This window comes from Suricata suricatta, chromosome 3 (genome assembly GCF_006229205.1).
Source record: "Suricata suricatta isolate VVHF042 chromosome 3, meerkat_22Aug2017_6uvM2_HiC, whole genome shotgun sequence".
NCBI classification, from domain to species: Eukaryota; Metazoa; Chordata; class Mammalia; order Carnivora; family Herpestidae; genus Suricata; species Suricata suricatta.
Genome location: NC_043702.1, coordinates 131,352,331 through 131,371,167, shown reverse-complemented (window position 1 = coordinate 131,371,167; position 18,837 = coordinate 131,352,331). Strand labels below are relative to the sequence as shown.

The window sequence follows — 18,837 nt, the reverse complement described above, 5'->3', positions numbered from 1 at the left end:
TAGCAAGAATATTTATTACTAATATATATAAAAATCAGGCAGTCTATGTGATCAGCAGGAATATGTTCAATGTCTATCATTTTCATAAAATAAGCTTTAGAAATAAAGAGTAAAAAAGTCTCTCTAGCTAGTGGATATATGTAAAGGTTAGAATTAGACAATATGTATGTAATGGCATGGATGAGAAAAGACTGAGAAATACTAATTAGGGATTTTTTTCTTTTTTTTTTTTTTTTTTTTTTACATAAAAGGTCAGCATTACCTTAAATTTGAGATCTTTGGTGCATGAGAAAAAGGAAAAACATGTATAATACTTTATAAGCCAAAAATAAATGAATGTACTATTTAACCAGGAAAAAATAGAAAAAGAGAATAAACCAACACTGAAGATATTCATTACATTATTAAATTAGCAATTTATAATTTATATAAATTAGAATTCCAAAAATTATTTGCTTACCTCTGGTAGGAAATTGTGTTTTTTAATCACCTGATACAACATTTCATGAGTTTCAATAGCAGGTCTAATATCTCCCTTTAAGACCTAGAAGTCAAGAATAACAAGAAAATTACCTAATAAAATAGGAGATGATTTGATCTAGAGTCATTATATACATAGGAAAATGCACATTAATAAATTTTAAAGTGTGACTCCATTTTGATAATTCCATTTTAGAGGTCACAAATGTACTTTGTCATTCTATGTTAATATTAAGAAAGTAAAGTGTTTTGTTGGGGGTTTTGTTTTTACCTGCAAACCTGGAAAAAAGGCGAGCAAAGCATCCATCCAAGTGCGCGCGTTGAGCATTGGCTTGTGGATATGCACATCAAGTAGAAGGGGGGGCTGGCTAATGTACCTCATTATGGCATCGTAGTGCTAGAAGGGCACAGTACATGTTCGTGAGAGCACATGAAAAAAGGTGTACTACTCTAAAAACAGCATTTCATTAAGTCACACTGTGAAGAAAGGAAAGCTGAATTTATATATAAGTAAGTTCACTAATTATTATGTAAATATTTAAATTATTCTATATATGGAAATCTTTCTAAAATATACTCCACTGTGTTAACTCTGATACAGAATATTAAAGACTATAGTTCATACAGGATCTTCTGAGGGGAGCAGATCTGAACATTGCCATCCTGTGGGATGAGCCGATAGTTAGTACACCCTTGTGGCCAAAGGATGCTCTTACATGGTCTTGAAACATAGTTACAGGCTTCTGTATTACAGAATTTGTTTTCTACTTTGTATAGAAACTTTGGTCCCTTCTCAGCTAAGGTGCTCGACACTACCTAAATTCATGCATCTAATCATTGTTACCACTCTTGTAGTCTGCTAAGTATGTCTTCTATGTTCTTAAAAACTCTCTTTTCCCCTTATTTTATCTTCTTCCCCTAGATATTTCTCAGCTTTGACAACAACAGGTTGAGCTGTTAGTCAATGAGTGATAATGAGCCAACAAAAATAATCTGTTCTTATTCACCTCAAGAAAATCTTGTTATAATCTAATAAATAATACCTGATAGTTTTTAAAAAAGTATTCAATCAATAACTTATTATTACATCTCTTCTTGGTTTTTCCTAACTTGTGTATTACTTAATAACCATTACTGAGTATCTACTAGATGCTGAGGCACAGCTCTAACACTTTATATGCACTAGCCCATTTAATCCTTCCAATATCTCCATGAATTCCCATTTTATGGAAAAGGAAAAAACAGCATAAAGTTACTTGCCCAAAGTCACAAAACCAGTGGTACAACCAGGATTTAAACTCAGGTAGAGCAACTTCCATACTTCAGTCACTATACCGTACTGTCTCACAGTAATGTGGTTGAATTGGTGGGTGTACAAATTATAAATAATTTCAAAAAATCACAGTGAGAGGAAGAATGAAATCTGTCCATTTGTAGGAAAGTGGATGGACCTTGAGGGCGTCATGCTAAGCGAAATAAGTCAGGCAGAGAAGGATAGACACCATATGTTTGCATTCATAGGTCTAACAGGAGAGACCTGGCAGGGGACAATGGGGAGAGGAAGGGGAAAAGAGAGCGGGGAAGAGTATGGGACACAGATCAAGGGAGACTACTGAATACTGGAGACAAACCGTGGACTGAAAGGGGAGGGGGAGGGAAGGAGGGGGTGATGGTAATGGTGGGGGGCACTTGTGGGGAGAAGCACTGGGTGTTATATGGAAACCAATTTGACAATAAACTATTATAAAAAATCACATACAGCTGATGTGTTTAGTATACTGATTTCATTTTGCTTCAATTACAAAGGCAATCCAATCAAGTTCAATACCCTCACCCTCCTCCCAAAAAAATGTGCCTGTAATTCTGACCCAGACTTAATTAAGACTTATAGATCTGCTTTTGAAATAAACACTCACTAGTTTCTCTAGGTCTCCAAAGCCCTGTATACTTGATGTGATCAAGGACTAAATCCAGCTTCCGAGATTTCACAAAGAATTGGAATCCACAGGAAAAAAATAACTAGTAATTTATTCCAATAAATTCCTCGTGTATAAAAGTTTAGGTAAAACTCAAATCTATTTTATTACTTAGGGGCATATCTTAAAAACTTCTGATAAGAGATAAAAATAAAACTACTTTGTAAACTAAATTTTGGAATGTGTATAGTTTTGTTCCATCCCTGTCCAACATCCTCAGGGAATACGGACGAAAACCAAACAAAAAACACATTTAAAAACAAATTATTTCTTAGATTGCCATTCAGATCATTGAGCTTCTATCAAAATCTGGCAAATAAAATTGGCTCTAAAATTAATATAAAATTGGATCAACTTACTGTATTAAATCTTTCCAGAAAACTATCATCTCCAAGTAAGACATAGGCTTTCAATAGATATTCATAATATGAATCAATCCCTGCTCCAACTCCACTATCTATGGAAAGAATACACATAAACACGATTATTTAAAAAGTCTTAAAAACTCTTTGCAGAATACAAGCAAGAGTATTAGTACACTAAGAATAAAACATTGGTCTAAATATGAAATTGTGTTTACAGTAAAATTTCAACATTTACAGAAATATTAACCCTATTTAAATAACAATTCCTTGCTGATAATGTTTGTTATGTTTACAAAAAAAAAAAAGACTCTTACTTTACAAAACTGGTTATATAAATCTTATTTATAAGCAGGAGATACTAGTTTTAAGAAGTTTTTCAAAGTTCATTTTCTTAGTGAGGAACTCCAAAGAGGAAATACTAGAGACCACTGTGTAATATTAAAAAAAAAAAAAAAAATCCAGACCTTAAACCAGTAAGAATTAATCTTTAAAATTAGAGTAGATATGAAGTCAAGACTGCAGCTGTTTGGAGGTGCCAATTCTTTTTTTTTTTCTTCTCCCTGTTTAAGATTTTAAAGTAATCCCTACCCCCAACATGGGGCTGGAGCTTACAACCCCAAGGTCAAGAGCTGCATCCTCTACTGACTGAGCCAGACAAGTGCCCCACTGGAGGTGACAATTACAATTGCTGCACCGAGTGTGACTGGTGGCCTCTTCCTTCATGAACATCATTAAGAACGAAAGAAAGAAAACAAAAACCTGTAAGAAACCGCACGGCAGGGGCAGGGAAGGTGGGCAAGAGGGCAGCTTTGGCCAGGAGCAGAAGGCGGCCAGACATGGCTAAGAGAGTCACACAGGAGGGAAACTGCTAGAGCTTTGCAGCTGCTTCTCTCCCACCACTGTCCTAAGACACAGTGTCTCCTCCTATACTTGCTACAACTCAGTCTATACTCCAGGCATCCTCAGGGTACAATCTGGGCAGCACAGAAGCTCTGCATAAGGAACTGAACAAAAGGGAGAGAGACTAATTTTAGACATTCTTTCCCCTACTTTTTCCCACAACTCCTGAGGCTGGTGAATTACCATCTAAATTGTAATTACAATCTTAGAAATCCCTATCCCCAGGGAAAACTCAACATCAATTGAATCAGAATCTCTAGGAATGCAAGCATTAGCATTAAAAAAAAAAAAAATTCTTAGAATTCATCCTTCCTTAAGATCACTGAGCATGACAGAGATTGGAATCTGATCTTTCCACAGAGTAAGTGACAAACATGAACTTATAGGCCCGAAACATTTAAGAAGCATGACTTTCTAAAAATAAAAAGAATTTACTAAAATAAGAATTTATCAGAACAAGAAATAATAGAACAGGCACACCCATTTTAAATTATTTAATTTTAAAATTAGCCTAATAGGGGCACGTGGGTAACACATTCAGTTATGTGTCTGACTCTTGATCTTGGCTCAGGTGGTGATCTCACAGTTTGAACTCTGTATCAGGCTCTGCACTAATGGAGCCTGCTTTAGGATTCTGTCTTTCCTTCTCTCTGCCCCTCCCCAGCTTGCGCTCTCTTTCTTTCTCTCAAAATAAATAAATAAACTTCAAATTTTTTAATTAGCCTATAAACATACTAAAGAGATAGGGAAGATGTTAGCAATTAAAAAACAAGAAGAAAAAAAATTAAGTAAGCTCTCCACCCAACTTGGAGCTTGAACTCACAACCCTGAGATCAAGAGTCACATGCTGTATTGACTGAATCAGCCAGTCAAGAAGAAATCAGCCCCAGCAAGAAAAAGTCATTAATCAAGCAGAAATATATGGAATAAAAATGTAAAGTTCAAGTAGCATAATAGATGGAATATACAGCAGAAAGGATGCAGCTGAGGAACAGATTAGCCAATTGGAAAACCAGAAGCAATCTTCCACAAGAAAGGAAGGAAAAAAAATATATAAAAGCTAAGATACATGAAGGACTGAAATAGAAGTGATTGATAGGAATTGCAAAAAGACAAATAAAATGAAAAGAGTATCTAAAAAGATGAAGAAAACAAAACACCAGACGAGTTTTTAGCAATTAAAAACATAAAAGATTGTTAACTGGGTGTCTCAGTTGGTTAAGCATCCAACTCTTGATTTCAGCTTAGGTCATGGTTTCATGGTTGTGGGACTGAGTCCCACATCAAGCTCCATGCTCACAGTGGGGAGCCTGCTTAGGATTCTCTCTCTGCCCTGTGCCCACCCCCACCAAATAAATTTTTTAAAAAACCATTTTAAATAGAAAGGAATTCTATTAAATTCTGTGGAGAATACCAAAAGGAGAGCTAAAGAATAGTTTACATCTAAAATTATAGTGAAAATTTTAGAAGATTCTCTTTGTATTCAATATTTTTTTAAAATGTTTTAATGTTTAAATGTTTGTTTTTGAGAGAGAGAGAGAGAGAGGGAGAGGGAGAGAGAGAGGGAAGAAGGGGGGGATGAGTGGAGGAGGGACAAAGAGCAAGAGGGAGACACACAATCTGAAGCAGGCTCCAGGTTCCAAACTGTCAGCACAGCGCCCAATGCAGGGCTCAAACCCATGAACCATGAGATCATGACCTGAACCAAAGTCGGACGCGTAACTGACTGAGCCATCCAGGAGCCCCTCTTTGCATTCAATATTCTTAATCTTCCACAGAGAAAGAGTAGATCATATACACAAGGGCATAAAAATCAGGTAATATCAGATTTTTTAGCAGGATATAAGAAGACAATATCATATTTTCAAAGATTTGAAGGAAAAGAACTTTAAAAATTATATACAAACTTTCACTCAAATATGAAAGCATAATAAGATGACTGCCAGGCATAAAGGCCTCATAAGCTATTAAAGCTACTGAAAACAGGAGTAATTACTTAAATAAGAAGAGAGGAAAGTCTTTCTTTTTTTTAAATGTTTTTTATTTATTTTTGAGACAGAGAGAGAGTGTGCGAGCAGGGGAGGGTCAGAGAGAGAGGGAGATACAGAATCTGAAGCAGGATCTGTGCTGGCAGCTCAGAGCCTGATGCAGGGCTCGAACCCACGAATGTGAGATCATGACCTGAGCTGAAGCCAGATGCTTAACCAACTGAGCCACCGAGGTGCTCCAGAGAGAGGCAAATCTAACAGATGTTCTGGGTAATGCACAAAGTACAAGTGAGCAAATACCTTGACAATTTGTTACCTTTAAAGGAAAAGGAGGGTAGCATTAAGACCAAAAGAAAAAAGAACATATCCATAGAGAATAAGAACCAAATAACTATATATCAACATCATAGGGAATGGGAGAGTGGGGCTAGGGGAGGCAGAGACAGAAGAATATGCTAAAGCTCATGTCTTAATAGGACGTAAATATAAGTTTCATTAAAAAAATTTTTTTAAATAATTCTTTTAATGTTTATTTAGTTTTTGAGAGAGCGAGCAAGAGAGCGAGCATGATGGGGGAGGGGCAGAGAGAAAGAGACACAGAATCCAAAACAGGCTCCAGGCTCAGCTGTCAGCACAGAGCCCGACTCAGGGCTCTAACTCATGATCATGAGATCATGACCTTAGTCAAAGTCAGACCCTTAACCAACTGAGCCGCCCAGTGCCCCCAGGTTTCATTTAATAACAAAAAGATTAAAGAGAAAACACACTGATTAAAGTGGAACACACTGAAATTACAATTAAGATAGTATAAGTCCAAGTATATTAAAAATAGAAGTAAATGAAATTACCAATTAAGACAAATTGGCTTTTACAAACCTATAAATTGTATAAGAGTTACAGCATAAGCACCTGCAAAGACTGAAAGTAAAAGGATAGAAAAAACTCATCAGGTAATTAAGCAACATAAAGCTGATGTAGATATATTGCTATCAGCTTTAATAGACTAAAAGACAAAAAGCATTATTAGAGATGATTACTGCATAATGAGGAAAGGTTCCACTAAGAAAAGAGCAATTCTGGGGCACCTGGGTGGCTCAGTCAGTTGAGTGTCCAACTTCAGCTCAGGTCATGATCTCGCAGTGAGTTCGAGCCCTGTGTTGGGCTCTGTGCTGACAGCTCAGAGTATGGAGCCTGCTTTGGATTCTGTCTCACCCTCTCTCTGTCCCTCCCCCACTCACGCTCTGTTCTATCTCCCCAAAATGAATACATGTTATAAAAAAAAATAGAGAAAGGCAAGATGGTGGAGAAGCAGGGAGCTCTGTACTTTTCAACCACCCACACCTCTCAATGAAGGACTGAAGTCATAAGATACGGAACTGCAAGAATCTGGGAGGAAAAGAGAGAGTCCACTAAGAAGACAGCTTCATAGATGCGTGATTGTGAACTGGGGAAGATAAAAATGGGCTGGGACTCCCAGGCAAGGAAGGGAGGGAGCCCCCTCCACATAGAGTCGTGGAGAGATGAGGGGAAGAGAAAGAGAGGCTGAAACCACTCATAGAGCTGTCTCTGAAGAAGAGTAGGATCCTAGCATCCCACTGGTAACCGCAGGGTGGGAGAACGTTCAGAGAGAGATCCTTTCTCTAGCTGTGGTGCTTTCCTTGGCCTAGGCGCCCGCATCCCACGTGGTGCCAGAAGGAACTGCTCCCCTCCTACTCGCGCCCCAGCTAGGAAGCTGCCTAGCCTGCAGGAGTACATTTCGGGCAGTATCATTAAAGTGTGCGGACTAAGATCTGAAAACGAGGGGGGGGTTGGGACATACAACTCAGCCCACCTTGGCTACGCACGCCACAGAGGGAAATCAGACCCAAAAGGGTGAGTTGCAATGCTTGGTTCGAGAAGGGACTAGAGCACCGCCATTTTTCTCCCCACAACCCCCAAGGTGGGGCCTCAGGAAGGGGCCTATGGGACCTACAGCAGAGGCGAGACCTGCCTACGCCAAACCACACCTGTCCAGCTGGAGAGCTGCCTTTTTTTTTTTCTTCTGGAGCCCCAGGCAAAACCAACATTGATGGACTGCGTGATTAACTCTAGATCAATTCTTCCTACTCAGATATATTTTCCCTTATCTCATTCTTATCTCTTCCCTCCACTGGACTGGGCACTCTGGCCGTTGATTTGCTTAAACAGTCACATTTAATCCATTCTCTTGATGCATATGCTATACCTCCATCTCTACTTTCCTCTCTCTCTCTCTCTCTCTCTCTCTCTGGAATAATCAGACTATACAGTTTCTTTGGGTAACATTATTTTCGTTTTTTTTCTCCTAGCGTCTTACCATATTCTCTTCTTTCTCTCTCTGAATTAAGCCTTTTAGTCTCTGCCTGGTCAGTGTTCAATTTCGCTTTCTCCTCACCCCTGTCACTACTCTATTTGTATATGTTCTTCCATCAGCACTGCCCCCACCCCACTCTTTATTTGAAGCTGAGATTTTTGATTTTATGCTTTTAGACTGTCCTTTGACTTTTGTTGTTTTTGTTCCTTTTTTCCTCGCTTTTGGTTTGCTTGTTTGTTCGATTTGTCTGTGCATTTGCCTGCTTTTGTTCCCTGTGTGTTTGTCTGTTTTCCTTTTCAAGGCTACCTCAAGAAATAAGCCAAAGTACACATGGTGGAGAGTCCCAAATAGCAATATGAGTAGGGAAATAAAATAACCAAAGGCACAACAAGAGAGCCCAAGGAACACCATTAAAAGAAAACCTCCTGAACAGACAGGCACTGGAGAGTCAATGAGCCTCCTTTAATATGTGGATACTCAGAGGGGCAGAGTGCATAACAAGCTTTTAAAAATGACAAGACACAAAAAGCTAGCCAAAGTGATGAAACAGAAAAACTCCTCTAAGGAAATTCCAGGAAAAAGTCACAGCTACAGAATTGCTAAAAACAGATATAAGCAACATAACTGAGCAATAATGTAGAACAATTGTCATAAAATTAATCACTGGGCTTGAAAAAAGCATGGAAGATATCATAGAAACTACAAAGACTATGGACCTTAAAAACAGTTGTGATGAATTTTAAAAATGCTATAAATGAGGTGCATAATAAAATGGAGGCGGCCAATGTACATATTGAAGAGGCAGAATAGATGATTTAGAAGACACAGTTACAGAAAAAGAGGAAGCCAAGAAAAAGAGAGATAAATTGATCCAGGAGCACAAAAGGGGAATTCAAGAACTGAGTGATACAATCAAATGGAACAATATCCATATCATAGGAATTCCTGAAGAAGAAGAAAGAGAGAGGTGCTGAAGGGGTACGTGAACAAATTATAGCCAAGAACATCCTCAATCTAGGTAAGGAAACAGACATTGAAACCCAAGAGGCATAGAGAACTCCCCTCAGACATAACTTGAATCGACCTTCTGCACAACATATCATAGTGAAACTGGCATAACATAAAGAAAAGAAAGAATTCTGAAAGCAGCTAGGGATCAAAGGGCCCAAACAGACAAAGGGAAACCTATCAGAGTAGTTAGAGACTTATCCACTGAAACTTGGCAGGCCAGAAAGGAATGGCAGGAAATCTTCAATGTGATGAACAGAAAAAATATGCAGCCAAGAATCCTTTATCCAGCAAGCCTTGATTCAGAATAGGAGGAGACATAAAGGTTTTCCCAAACAAAAATGGAAAGAACACATCACCACTAAACCAGCCCTACAAGAAATCCTAAGAGGGACTCTATGAGAGAAATATTGCAAGAAACACAAGGTACCAGAGACACCACTATAAACATGAACCCTACAGAGAACACAATGACTCTAAACCCACACTTTTCTGTATTAACACGGAATGTAAAAGGACTGAATGCTTCAATCAAACAACACAGGGTAGCAGAATAGAAAAAAAAACAAAAACCAAGATCCATCTATTTGCTGTCTCTAAGAGACTCATTTTAGACCTGAAGATACCTTCAGATTGAAAGTGAGGGGATGGAGAAATATCTAGCATGCTACTGGAAGTCAAAAGAAAGCCAGTGTAGCCATCCTTATTCGGACAAGCTGGACTTTAAAGTAAAGGCAGCAACAAGAGATGAAGAAGGGAATTATAGAATAATTACAGGGTCTCTCCATCAGGAAGAGCTAACAATTATAAATGCCTACACACTGAATTCCAGTGCACCCAAATACATAAAACAACACAAACATAAGCAGTCTTATTGATAAGAATGTGCTAATTGCAGGGGACTTTAATACTCCACTTACAGCAATGGATAGATCAACTAGACAGATAACCACTAAGGAAACAATGGACTTGAATGATACATTGGAACAGATGGAATTGATAGATATATTTAGAACTCTGCATCCTGAGGCTATGGAATTTACTTTCCAAGATAGATCATATACTGGGTCATAAAGCAGCCCTCCATAAATATAAATGAATTGCGATCATACCATGCACACTTTCAGATCACAATGCTATGAAACTTGAAATCAGTCACAGGAAAAAGTATGGAAAACCTCCAAAAACATGGAGGTTAAAAACCACCCTACTAAAAAATGATTGGGCCAATCAGGCAATTAGAGAAGAAATTTTAAAAATATATGAAAACAAATGAAAATGAAAATACAACTCAAACTCTTTAGAATGCAGCAAAGGCAGTCCTAAAAGGCAAGTATATTGCAATCCACACCTATTTCAAGAAACTAAAAAAAGCACAAATACAAAATCTAACAGCACACCTAAAGAAACTAGGAGAGCAGCAAGAGCACCCTAACCCCAGCAAAAGAAAGGAAATAATAAAGATCAGGGCAGAAATAAATAATATAGAATCCAAAAAACAGTTGAACAGATCAATGAAACCAAGAGTTGGTTTTTTGAAAACATAAAATTAACAAACCTATAGCCAGGCTCTCAAAAAGAAAAGAGAGAGTACCCAAGAAGACAAAAATTACGAATGAAAATGGATCTATTACAACCAATCCCTCATAAATACCAGCAATTATCAGGGAATACTATAAAAAAATTATATGCCAACAAGTTGGACAACCCAGAATAAACTGACAAATTCCTAAACATACATGTAGTACCAAAATTCAAACAGGAAGAGATAGAAAATATGAACAGACCCATAACCAGTGAAGAAATTGAATCATTTATCAAAAATCTCCCAACAAATAAGAGCCCTGGGCCAGAAGGCTTCTCTGGGGAATTCTACAGACATTTAAATCAGGATTAATACCCATTCTTCTCAAGCTGTTCCAAGAAATAGAAATAGAAATAGAAATAGAAGGAAAACTTCTGGACTCATTCTACAAAACCAGCATCACTCTGATTCCCAAACCAGAGACCCAACAAAAAAAGAGAACTACAGGCCAATATCCTTGATGAATACAGATGCAAAAGTCCTCAACAAGATACTAGCAAATCGAATTCAACAGCATATAAAAAGAATTATCCACCATGATCAAGTGGGATTCATTCCTGGGTTACAGGCCTGGTTCAATAATTGCAAATCCATGTGATATATCACATTAACAAAAGAAAACCATATGATCCTGTTGATAGATGCAGAAAAAACATTTGACAAATACAGCATCCTTTCTTAAGAAAAACCCTTGAGAAAGTCAGAATAGAAGGAACTTACTTAAACATTATAAAAGCCATTTATGAAAATCCCACAGCTAATATCATCCTCAATGGGGAAACACTGAGAGCATTCCCCCTGAAATCAGGAACACGACAGGGATGTCCACTCTCACCACTGTTGTTTAACATAGTGCTGGAAGTCCTAGCATCAGCAATCAGACAACAAAAGGAAATAAAAGGCATCAGAATCGGCAAAGAAGAAGTCAAACTTTCACTTTTCGCAGATGACATGATACTCTACCTGGGAAATCCGATCAACTCCACCAGAAGCCTTCTAGAACTGATCGATGAATTCAGCAAAGTCGCAGGGTACAAAATCAATGTACAGAAATTGGTTGCATTTTTATACACCAATAATGAAGCAACAGAAAGAGAAATCAAGAAACCTATCCCATTCATAATTGCACAAAAAGCATAAAATACCTACGAATAAACCTAACCAAAGATATAGAAGATCTGTATGATGAAAACTATATAAAACTTATGAAGGAAAGTGAAGAAGACACAAAGAAATGGAAAAACATTCAATGCTCATGGATTGGAAGAATAAACATTGTTAAAATGTCACTATTAACCAAAGCAATCTACACATTCAAGGCAATCCCAATCAAAATTGTACCAGCATTCTTCGCAAAGCTAGAGTACACAATCCTAAAATTCGTATGGAACTACAAAAGACTCCGAATAACCAAGGTAATATTGAAGAAGAAAACCAAAACGGGATGCATCACAATCCCAGACTTCAGCCTCTACTACAAAGCTGTCATCATCAAGACAGTATGGCATTGGCACAAAAATAGACACATAGATCAATGGAATAGAATAGAGAACCCAGAACTGGACCCACAAATGTATGGCCAATTAATCTTTGACAAAGCAGAATAGACAACCTCTTTAACATATGGTGCTGGGAGAACTGGACAGCAACATGCAGGAGAATGAAACCAGACCACTCTCTTACACCACACGCAAAAATAAACTCAAAATGGATGAAGAACATGAATATGAGACAGGAAACCATCAAAAGCCGAGAGGAGAACACAGACAACAACCTTGTTGATCTCAGCCACAACAATTTCTTGCTCGACATGTCCCCAAAGCCAAGGGAATCAAGAGCAAAAATGAACTATTGGGACCTCATCAAGATAAAAGACTTCTCCACGGCAAAGGAAACAATCAACAAAACCTATAGGCAACTGATGCAATGGGAAAAGATAGTTGCAAATGACCTATCAGATAAAGGGCTAGTATCCAAAATCTAAAAGGAACTCACCAAACTCCACACCCAAAAAAATACAAATAATCCAGTGAAGAAATGGGTAGAAGACATGAAGAGACACTTCTCCAAAGAAAACATCCAGATGGCCCAACAGACACATGAAACGATGCTTAGCGTCACTCATCATTAGGGAAATATAAATCAAAACCACACTGAGATACCACCTCACACTGGCTGGAGTGGCTAAAATGAACAAATCAAGAGACTATAGAAGCTGGCGAGTATGTGGAGAAACGGGCACCCTCCTACACTGTTGGTGGGAATGTAAACTGGTGCAGCCGCTCTGGAAAACAGTGTGGACATTCCTCAAAAAACTATCAGTAGAACTCCCTTATGACCCAGCAATAGCACTGCTAGGGATATACCCAAAGGATACAGAAGTGCTGATGCATAGGGCACATGTACCCCAATGTTCATAGCAGCATTTTGAACAATCACCAAATCATGGAAAGAGCCTAAATGTCCATCAACAAATAAATGGATCAAGAAGATGTGGTTTATACATACAATGGAATACTACATGGCAATGAGAAAGAATGAAATCTGGACATTCATAGCAACGTGGATGGAACTTGAGGGTGTCATGCTAAGTGAAATAAGTCAGGCAGAGGACAGATACCATATGTTTTCACTCATAAGTTGAACAGGAGAAACTTAACAGAGAACCATGGGTGAGGCGAAGGGGGAAAACATAGTTGGGGAGAGGGAGGCAAACTATGAGAGGCTCTTTAATACTGAGAACAAACCGAAGGCTGATGGAGGAGGGGGAATGGGGGAGGGGGAAGATGGGCATGGAGGAGGGCACTTGTGGGGATGAGCACTGGGTGTTATATGGAAACCAACCTGACAATAAATTATAAAAGAAAAAAAAAGAAATAATTATCTGCAAAAAAAATAAAGAGAGCAATTTTAAATGTATGCACCCAATAATATAGACCAATGTACCCCAAAATACATATAAAGCAAAACTGAACTATAGGCAGATATTAGTAAGTCCATTATCTTTGTCAAAATTGTTATCCACCTTTCTTAACTCATGATAGTTCAAGCAAACAAAAAATCAGCAAAGATATGAACAATTTAAGCAAATTGATATACATAGAAAACTACATCCAACAATGAGAAAATACACACTTTTTAAGAACCTGCAAAATGTTCACAAAAACTGGCCATGTTCCAGGCCAAAAAAAAAAAAGTCAATAAATTTCAAAGGGGGGCGTTATCATGGGTATCAATAATATTTTTTTTATAAAGTGAGGTTGGTTTTTTTTGGTTTTAGTTTTTTTATTTTGAGAGAAAGAGAGCTCACATGAGTAGGAGAGGGGCAGAGAGAGAGGGAGAGAGAATCCTAAGAAGGCTCCACACTCTCAGAGCAGAGCCCGACTTAGGGCTCAGTCTCATGAACCACGAGATCATGACCTGAGTCAAAATCAAGAGTTGGATGCTTGGGCCACCTGGGTGCCCCTTAACAATACTTTTTAAAAGCACAACTAACTGAATGGAAAATGGACAAAATACAAGAACAGCAACATCAAACAAAGAGAAACCTATGATCACCAATAAATATTTAGAAGTGTTCAACATGATCAGTGGTCAAAGAAATACAAATCAAACCACAATGGGAAATTATTTGGTAAAATCTTTTTTGGGTCTGACAATACTCAATGGAGTATTGATGTTAATTTGTGGGATCTCTTGGAAGAAGTATAAAGCGGTGAAATAACTTTGGAAAACAATTTTGACATTATTTCCTGAAGCCAAACATTAACTTATCCTATGATCTAAAACTTCCACTCCTACATACATAGCCTAGAAAAATTCTTAAACATTTATAATAGGAGAAACACACAAAAATATTCACAGCACTACTATTCACAATAGCAAAATCCCAAAACTATCTAAATGCTCAGATTGTGGTTCATCCATCTAATATTATACAGCAGTCACAATAAAATGAACTATGCCTTCATATAATAATATGCATGAATCCTAACAATATCATATTAAGTGAAAAAGTCTCAAAAGTACACATGGCATAATATGGTTTTTAAGTTTAAATCAAAACAAAAAATATACTTTTAAGAATACATACAGATGCAATACAACTTTATTAAAAGCAAATGATCAACCCAAGAGAAGAATGATGACTATTTCAGTCAAAGAAGGCAGAGGTGTGGGATTGCAGAGGGAGAGAGAGTCAAGGACTATGTGCAGAAGTGCATGTTGTCAAGTAACAGATGGCCCATTTGCAGGTCCTTACTATATTCCTAAAAATGACTAAGTAAAATGGGCCATGCATGGACCAATGATGAGTGGGTCATAAACCAAAAGTTATGATTAATTAAAAATGAATTCTGACTAATTTGCACCTCAGTTCCAAGTAGGTTACAGTGTTTTGTTTTGTTTTTAAATAGGCCCCGTGCCCAATGCGTGGGGCTCCAAGTAGATTTAAAAAAAGAGATTGCAGAATTCTGAAGCCAGAATTCAGATTAGTTTCAGGAACCATTTAGATAAAATTTGGAAAAATCTTATATAATGCTAAAAAGATAATTAAGTAGGAATATTCTAGTATATTTCCATTCATCTATGCTTTATAGGGGTGTTTTATAAAGATAAAATCAGGGGCGCCTGGGCGGCTCAGTCAGTTAAGCATCCGACGTCAGCTCAGGTCATGATCTTGCAGTTTGTTTTTGAGCTCCGCATCAGGCTCTGTGCTGACAACTCGGAGCCTGGAGCCTGCTTCAGATTCTGTGTCTCCCTCTCTGCCCCTCCACTGCTCATGCTCTGTCTCTCAAAAATAAATAAATGTTCTTTAAAAAAAATAAAAGACTTTACATTTAAAAAAAAAAGATAAACTCACATTCTTTATATAATACTATATCCTGTTTGTTCAAATAACATTTGTCTCATGATTCCAATTCATTTTAATAAGGGCTAGTGATAACATTAAAGATTTCCACTTAATGTGAGACAGCTGAGGTATTCTAATCCTCTAGTTTTCAAAAGAATAGTTTTAGTGTTTCATCTATACCCTAGATCTACAATGCTACACCCAATAAGGTATGAAACACAACAGTAAGTCCATCTAGAATAAGAATGCTATTATTTGGCACCAAAGAAGAAAATCAAGTTAAATTAGTTAAAATTCCAGAAATCTGGTAAAAAATTATGCTTTATACTATCCCAAAGATTATTTTAACTAATGAAAATACTTTGTTTCCCAACCATTCTGAGGATCTGAAGGCTTGATTTAAGAAGCCCAACTTACATACCTTTTCTTACCCAATCTCCAGTATGAATATTTATAGTCACACCCACTAAATTACTACTTCGCTGTCTTTTTTCCCAGAGAAAATCAAGAGCTTTTCTTGCGTATTCCTATAATTAAAAAAAAGCAAAGCATACCTGAAGAACTGTATGTCTCTGGCAAACAGCAAAGAAACAAAAATCAAAGAATCAGCGTATTTTAAGAATTAAGTAAAATTTCTAAGATAATAATTTATAACATATATTAAACTTCTTTACAGGTAAAATCTTGGCTTCTTTTCAGCCAATCAAGTCTAGTTAAAAAGAATAAATCTAAAAATGCTATTTAGTGGCAGTGATTTCACTTTGAGACCATCACATTTGTCTACTCTTGTAGTGCAAGTTCACATTCACACACATATTATTAAATTATATTGATTACTGCCATAATTAAATGTACTTGTTAAAATAATTTCTATTGTTCAAATACAAAATGGAAATCTCCTTAGATACTCTTAATTACAGAATTAGAAGAGAATTTCAAAGTTGGTATGTCATCTTTGAAACAGGTATTTCAAGAGCCCACTTTTTTCATGCTATTTAAAGCATGAATCTTTGTTACTGAAGACTAATAAAGTAGTATTCATTTGACAATACCAAATGTGTAATGTTATGATGCCATTTTTTAAATTTTTTATCCACTGGACACTAAAAATAATTTCTGATCAAATTCTTGGCTTTGGATAAAAAAATATAAAAGATAAAAGCAAAGGACATTACAGGAGAGTTAATTTCAAGAAAATATAAATAAAATAAAATTAATTAAGGGGCATGAATCTTTTTAGCTTTGGAGCATTACTTCTACAAAAGAAAACCAATTTGCCACATTGTAGATTTAAGAAGAGTATAAAACAGTCTTAACTCTTGATTCAGCTTATTTATGCTGATTTTTTTAAATGAAGCAGATTATGGCTTTAATTAAATGCTAGAACTTCAGAGCCAGAAGTTTCATAAATATTATATTTCCCTGCTTCTATCTTATAGCTAAGAAAACAGGCCTGGTGAAATCAAAGACATCCAAAGTTTAAAACGGAATTACAGGACAACTAATATAAAATTCATATCTCTTTATATATTAGGTCATCACCAGCAAACTTTTTCTGATAAGGGCCAGACAGTAAATATTTTAGCCATTATGAGTCATACAGTCACTGTCACAATTACTCAACTCTGTCACTGTAGCACAAATGGAGTCACAGACAAAAACAAACATGGCTATGTTTCAATAAAACTTTATTCACAAAAATAGGCCGTGACTAGATTTGGCCCTGTTGTTTGCCAGTCTTGTATTAGATCAATGCTCTGCAATCACAACAGGTTGTTCTCTTACAATAAATTAATGCATATTCATAAGCTGAAAAGATCATAATTTTCAAAAGATTTACTCATACATACAAAATAGAGAAGCGGAAAGAGTATGGACTTTGTATTTAAAAAGGCATGGATTCTAATTCCAATTCCACTCATTCACCAATTAGCTGCATCTTATCCTCTTTAAGTCTCACTTTCCCAATCTATAAATGCATCAGTATCTCAGAGTTTGTAGTTTGAATTAAGATAGTATGCAAAAATGACTATACTTTTCAATGAAGGGAAAACATAAGTCAGCAAAGTATGGAACGAAAACTAAACCAAACACACACATACACACAAAGACCCCTTGACTTGTTTTACTTACGCTCAGATCCAGTGTGTTTAAGTATAGCTATAGTGCTAGTATACCTTCCCCATTTCTGCTTCTCTGGGTGCCATCTGCTGAATTTTTAAAAAATTTTCCTATATCATATGTTTGAAAAAGAGGGCGTTTTGTGATACTATTGCACTATAATGACATGCTTAAACATACAGATAAAATTAAAAGTGTGAGACATAGCTGGTCCACACTTTTACTAAGGGAATATGAAGTCTTTTGGATAAGAAATAACAGTAATCTTGGAGTCAAAAACTTACAGATATGACTCTATCAAGACCAAAGTAAAAATTTCACTGTGTTTCAGTGAGGCTTTCAGAAATCTAGAAGAAGAACAAATAAACCAAAAGACAGTTTTTCACATAAGACATTTTTGATATCAAATTCAAAGAAAATGGCTAAAAGTCTTTTAAGAATAGACCTAAACATTTATAATTTGTGAAAAAATGCAAAGTTGCATTTAATATACAGCCATCTCACAATGACTTCTGGGTTTTTGACAAAAACCTCGTGATGGAATCTAGACAAAATTTCCCTAAAGTCACAGTAACCCTCCAACTGATAATCCTCATAGTTGACCAATAGAAAAAAGATATAAAGTTAGTTACGTCCAATACCCAAGAAATCAAAGACTATGAAAAGCAAACCTCAAATATTGTTGCTCCTGTGAACCGACTTAAAGCAGCAAACTCAAGGATCAAGGTACCTGCACAAGCTGTACAGGTGTCTGTCTCGGTTCCTGTCCGAGCTTCTGGTTTTCTGACACCGAACTTTAAATTAATCTAAATAAAATCAGAAGATTATCATTAGCAACTATCAAGAGATAATGGTTTCTGGATAAGAGATTATTTTTCATCAAATCACAAAAATAATTAAAAAATATCTAAACACTGAAATTTAATCTGATGATCTTGGTGACTTTCCAATTAAACATCTAGTGAAGTATATTCTGCCACACATAATATTCATGGGGTAAGTTTTCATTTATTCCCTTCCTCAATGAGACCAGAATTCAGTACCCATTTAAGAAATACATAGAAAAAATAACCTTCTATAACAATTTTATTCTCTGGACAGTTTGAACTAGTTAGTACAAGAAAAGGATATTTAGACCAGCCCTAAGAGAAATTCAGTTTAATTGAGAATTTGCAAAAAAAAAAACCAGTACTATATTAGCACTTCACAGTGAAAAAACTGCTTAGGTAC

General features: G+C 36.5%; 1 protein-coding gene across 5 annotated transcripts in view; it reads right to left on the bottom strand.

Moving 5' to 3' along the window:
- Nucleotides 1–18,837, bottom strand: part of EDEM3 (ER degradation enhancing alpha-mannosidase like protein 3) — a 74,754-nt gene that overhangs the window by 25,752 nt on the left and 30,165 nt on the right. For all 5 annotated transcript variants that reach the window (XM_029935200.1, XM_029935202.1, XM_029935204.1 and 2 more), the window contains exons 7-11: nucleotides 18,279–18,413; nucleotides 15,908–16,013; nucleotides 2,816–2,913; nucleotides 752–877; nucleotides 461–544 (exon numbers count right to left, since the gene is read on the bottom strand). In XM_029935200.1, the coding sequence (XP_029791060.1) occupies nucleotides 461–544; nucleotides 752–877; nucleotides 2,816–2,913; nucleotides 15,908–16,013; nucleotides 18,279–18,413 (549 nt within the window). The remainder of the gene's footprint in view (nucleotides 1–460; nucleotides 545–751; nucleotides 878–2,815; nucleotides 2,914–15,907; nucleotides 16,014–18,278; nucleotides 18,414–18,837) is intronic.